We start from the raw sequence: 5,589 nt of genomic DNA on the forward strand, positions 1-5,589 counted from the left end.
ATAAATGTGGCTATTTTGTTATAGTTTTGAAAAGAGAATGGAATGATTTTTGGTTTACAAACCTGCAGGTTTTTCTAGCTTGCAATCTAGCCTTCTCTCCCCTTTCCCTCTACAACTTCGTCTCAATTTTCTACATCTTCTTCTCTCCACGATTCCTTCCCCACATGTATATTTCTTCTCTTAAATTAATATAAGTCTTAAGTTGTGACATATCTTGTTCTAATATAATTTATAAGTGATTTCTTTTAGATGTTGAAAGCTTTGTTGTTTTCTATTTAGTGTTTGTATTTTCTATATTGAAAGGAATGTCTTTTATTTGCAATTCTAGTTTGATGTTTTTTTATTTTACATACCTAGTGTTCTCTTACTTGGATTAGGATTCCTCGGTTGCACCAATTTAGTATCAGAGCTTTAGGTTTTTTAGAGTTTTTTTTTTTCTTTAGAAAAAATAAAAAAACAAAAAAAAAGATAGTCCAATCAATCAACAAGCCGAAGTTCCAAATCAAGATGTAAATGAGTCTCAAGATGAATTTGATCATATAGATTTTGCAAGTCAACCTTCTATGTCTTGGATTCCAAAGGAGAAATTTTCAGGCACAAATTGGGTACCAACACAAACATGTTCTACTAATCCTCTACAAAACGAATTTTACAAAATTCAAAGACGAATGTTTTTCTGTGCATAGAAATATGAAAATAAGAGGTGTCTACTTCAATCCGAGTTTATTCGATAAAAAGTGAAGGTCCCAATGAATTACGACATTTTGATACATGAATCAGAAAATGCACATTTGGAACATAATGAATGTTCTAATGCTATCTCACTAGGGGATGAGATCTCTCCACATGGGGAGCATTGATGTAGGCAAAGCTAGATGTTCAGTATTTCTTTGGTTTATTCAGATTGTTTGGTGGCTATTGAATTTCCTGCTGGGTTTCTATGCAGATTTCAATTTCCTGAATACTTGGAATTTTTTTTTTTCAGGTTTCCTATGCTGGTTGATCCCCTTCCCTATGCTATTTCCTAAGTTTTGTGTTGGCTCCTATTGGATGTTTGGGGTGGCTCATTAATGTGAGTGGTTGGTTATTTTTCTTCCATAAAAGGGATTATTTTGCTGCAATTTTGAGAATAGAATGGAATTTTTTTTTGTTTACAAACCTGCGGGTTTTTCTAGCTTGCGAGCTAGCCTCTTTCCCCTTTCCCTCCACTACTTAGTCTTGATTTTCTACCTCGTCTTCTCTCTCCATGATTCTCACCCCACATGTATCTTTTTTTCAATTAAATTATTGTAAGTCTTAAGTTGTGTCGTGTCTTGTTCTAATATAATTTGTAAGTGATTTCTATTAAAAGTTAAAAGCTTTGTTGTGTGATGTTTAGTGTTTACATTTGTCATATTGAAATAAATAACTTTTTTTTTTTTTTTTTTGCAATTCTAGTTTGGTGATTTTTCTTTTGCATGCATAGTGTTCTCTTACTTGGATTAGGATTCCTAGGTTGCACCAATTGCAGAACAGCAAACCTATTCTATGGGATCTTTAGTCGAACCTTTATTTCACGGTGTATGGAGTATCTAAAATGTTAGTGCACAACAAGAGAAATATGAAATAAGAATACTAAGAAGAACAAAGTAAAAAATCAATAATATTTGTTATCATCAAAATTATAAGCTCAAAATTCCAAATTAAAACACATAAAATATAAAAAAATAGATTCTCATGATTATAGATCTCATGAATCCTTCGTGAATTGAGCTCATATATTTTTACCTTTGCCCTAGAAATTGGAACACTTACCATGTGCTACATCAGCTTACCTCAAAGTGTGTACATAACCGTCAATCTAAATCATAGCCAAAAATCATTACTGTTCAAATAAGTTAAAAAATAAAAGCTACGGGAAAACTACTCCACGCCCTCCCAAATTTGGTACAAAAAAACCTTCATTGGAAGAAGATCTCCAAATTCTTTTTGTCGATTCTGCATCCCAGATGGAAACAATTCTGCAACAGTATTCGTCAAATGATGTCATATCAAGGATATTAATTGCTACCATGGGAATGGTCAAGAAATGTAGGAGAAAAATCATTTCACCAGTAAAGACGAAAAGCCATCAAGCTCATCTGAATTCATCAGATGATTAGGTCAAAAGCAATAGGCGTGCATAAGGCTTCCACAAATAAGACATGTTTCTATTTGATTTTGTGCAGACATTTTGTTAAACATTTACAAGGTAATCTTCATTCTTTATGGATAAATCGAAATACCATACTTCATTGTTCGTTTTCCTCTTTGCAGTGAAATAATGGAGTTACATCTGCAATATAAACGTCAAGAAATTAAATATAGTAATTACATGACAGAACAAACCACTTTTAAGTAACATCTTCTCAAATTCCATACTCACCTCAGCTTGTTTGGTAGCCTCCTGCACTTCAGCTAACTCCTGCTGATCCGGTACAATCTTCTTCCTCTTTTTCGTCTCCTTCTTTATAAGCTCGCAAAAAGTAGACAAAGATTCGAGTACCTTTGCTGCTTCAATTTCATCCCTTTTATCTGAATTCCCAATCTCAACCTTCTTGACAAAAGCATTAAGACTATCCACATGTTCGCTAGCCTGCTTTAGAACACTCTGCATATCTGTCCGTCTCTCCATGGTCGAATCCTCCAGCACCTGCATCTCATTCACAGCCCTCTGGTTCTCCTCTCGCTCCACCATGCGCTCATGAGCGTTACGGCCGAACATCTGAACAGCTTCCATGACTTTCAGCTGAGCCCATAGCTTCGTCGCTTTAACATGGTCTTCCAGCTTACGGATCCGGCGAATAAGGTCCATGATCATCTCCGTCTTCTGGTCCTGAAGCTCCTTATCTTCACGCTTCTCATCCTCAATTCTCATAGCCTCCAGTCTTTTGAGCACCAACTGCACCACGTCCTCTGCCTCTTCCTCCACTTCCTGCTGCCTTTGCCTGCCCTGCATCTTTAGCTCAGAGAAACAATTATTAGTTATGTTCTGTTTCGGAAAAAAAATTAAGTGACGACGGTGAATCAAAACGTTCCATGCTTTCTAATGGATGGGCTGCAGCACCATAGACAGAAGCTGGTTCAGAATCTCCACTCACCGCAAAAGGCAAAGCGGCACCAGGCGTGAATGCGCCCGCAGTACTAGCTGCTTGGAGATTACCAAGAGGCGAACGGGAAGGGAATTTAATGGAGCTTGCACGGCGAATGCGGAGGCGGCTAATGAGGAGGCACCATATGGCCTCACCGCGCGAGAGGTTTGCGCTGATCTGCTGCAGAAGGCAAACCATGGCAGCGAGAGAATACTCCTCGAGGTGGCGGAGGTCAGAGCAGGCGCCGGCAAGAGCGTTCCAGTCATCGGGAGTGTTGGCAGCTGCCGTGTTCAGGAACTCGAGTGCGTTCTGCATGATATTAGATAGTGGGTCCACGCCGCCGTAGTAATGGCCCTTGCAAAGAACGGCCCGAAGCGCCATGGCAGCGTCGTATCCGAAGGAGACCAAACGGGAGATAACCTCCTTGTAGACGCGATCGAGGTAATTGATAAGAATCTCCTCGAGCTGCTCCTCGGAGAAGTTGCCGCACCCATTTTCATCAAATCCGTAATTGTAAAGACTAGGGCCAGGGTTAAACCAGGGGCCTCGATTGTGTTTGATGCTAGGGTTCGCAACACGGGTAGGATCAGACAAGGGAACGGCAGTAGGAGAAGCACCGGGGGGGTGTTTGAGGACTCCGGAGTCTGAAGGGTTCATCGGGACCGCCGCCGCCGGGGGGGCTTGGCGCTTCCCGTCAATGGCACCAGCACTGAGGGGCTTCTTACTACCTTTGCGGCCCATGGTAGTCGATCTGCAGCAATTGCAGGTTCAGGGGACGGTGGTTGATAAACCTTACGCATTTCATGTCTTTTTGGTTGACAACCCCTCCCTCCAGATCCTAACTTGGCGCAATTGAAAAGCTCCATGGATCTCTCCGAATCTCTTGGTCAGCTCCTTCATATAAGAAAGCAAGATTTACTACAGATTGTTAGAATAACTCTAACTTGTTAAAGATAGCCCTCTGGAATTTGTCATTTACGAAACTTATTTATCTAATTATTTTTTGAATGCTTTATATATAGTTATTAGCCGAACCTGTTACCAATTTTTATGAGTCTTCTCATTGGGGGCACCAAATCCTTCCTAATTTAAGAATTGGTCAGGCAGGTCAGTAGGATTAAAAAATAACTATATAATAGCGCATCATAAATAATATTTAATTATTAATAAAAAAAATTATTATTTTATTTTGGGCATGTGCGGAAATTTTGGTGGCTTTTCTATGGCATTGTTTTTTATTTTTTGGGACATTTAGGCCATTTAAGGCAAACTCACACACACAACGCATACACAAAAACTGGAACCTAAGACCTCTTAGTTGGAATCATAAACTCTCAACCAACAGATCAATGTGAGCTGTGTTCTATGGCATTGTTGAGGCTTGATGTTTAAACCATTTAGAATTTGGTAGCTCCTTAATTAACATAGATACTTATTCTTCCTCTACTCCCAAGGGTTGCTCTCTTTTGCTATACCCATTGTCTTGGATGGATATCTTAAACCCTCCTGTTGGTGTCCTCAACTCCTCATTAGTCCAAAGCCTCAAATTGTATCAACCCTAAGTTCTTTAACCTTGAAATACTTATCTTAATAGTCAAAGCCATTAATCCGAAATAACGGACCTTCTAGATTAGTATTCCATGTCTTTTCTTCCATCAACCACTCCATTATATAGCACATAATAATTATGTCGACTTTGATTAAAATCTAGCAAGCAATAAACAAATCAATATGCAATTTTCTTTATTTTTATTAACATTTGTTAATATTTGTAATACATTTACTAGCAATGATTATGTAACCATTAGTAAAGCTATAACAGACAATACCTATGTACTCACATATGCCTCTTCATGTACTTAACAATTAATCATAGGGTCATAGGAGGTGAACTCATTCTCCATAGACCCACAAGGGGAACTCGACTAATATATCACTTTAACCTCACCCAACTAGACACCTAGAGGAGAGTTGCCTCCCTTGCACCAGGTGTGTCAAGGATTCTCAAATGCCACTCAATTCATCACTCATCCTTTAGCAATGAATATCCATAGGAGGCACTCGCCACTATCTATGACAAATCGTTGCTAATCACGGTCGTCATCTTAGTTACAAGAAAGCATTCATTTTAAGAGGTTACCTACTCACTCACCGTGATTAGCCATCCATGGAGCTCATTATTCCTGTAATATGATCTCACTCGCCTACTACTTAGAGGCAACCCAGAGCTAGTTGATTACTCCCTCTTTCTCTCCATTATCGCATATGTTTTCAGGTTATACTGTAAGAGCTAGCTTGCTAGTAAGGCAACTCATAAATAAATTTTGATATAAAATCCTCAAAGGTACAATAAGAATGGATTGATGATAGAAACTAGAATACAAGCTCAACTAAACAAGCTAAACAACATTAAACATTTAGTGAACATGAGAACCCAACTATAATACTTGTTAAGACAACATGGAGAAGGAATAATGGT

General features: G+C 38.7%; 1 protein-coding gene across 2 annotated transcripts; it reads right to left on the minus strand.

Annotated features, from left to right (window-relative positions):
• Positions 1-2,071: 2,071 nt before the first annotated feature.
• On the minus strand, positions 2,072-4,079 carry LOC110114535. 2 transcript variants are annotated; one of them, XM_020847451.2, is made up of 3 exons: positions 3,120-4,079; positions 2,405-2,971; positions 2,072-2,314 (listed from the first exon to the last, which is right to left on the minus strand). In XM_020847451.2, the coding sequence occupies exons 1-3, from the start codon at positions 3,849-3,851 to the stop codon at positions 2,309-2,311; spliced, it is 1,305 nt and encodes a 434-aa protein (XP_020703110.1). In that variant the 5' UTR covers positions 3,852-4,079; the 3' UTR covers positions 2,072-2,308. The 2 variants fall into 2 exon arrangements, with proteins under 2 accessions (XP_020703110.1, XP_020703109.1); XM_020847450.2 differs by having other exon boundaries at positions 2,405-2,977; positions 3,120-4,078.
• Positions 4,080-5,589: the final 1,510 nt, after the last annotated feature.

The sequence above is a fragment of the Dendrobium catenatum genome, unplaced genomic scaffold (genome assembly GCF_001605985.2).
Source record: "Dendrobium catenatum unplaced genomic scaffold, ASM160598v2 fragScaff_scaffold_157, whole genome shotgun sequence".
Lineage (NCBI taxonomy): Eukaryota > Viridiplantae > Streptophyta > Magnoliopsida > Asparagales > Orchidaceae > Dendrobium > Dendrobium catenatum.

What these genes read in the sequence shown, in the direction of transcription:
- LOC110114535 (XM_020847450.2), bottom strand. Translation starts at nt 3,851, where the DNA reads ATGGGCCGCAAAGGTAGTAAGAAGCCCCTCAGTGCTGGTGCCATTGAC. An exon ending in GTGCCGCTTTGCCTTTTGCG is followed by an intron (nt 2,978 to 3,119) that starts GTGAGTGGAGAT and finishes TCTGAGCTAAAG; the next exon opens with ATGCAGGGCAGGCAAAGGCA.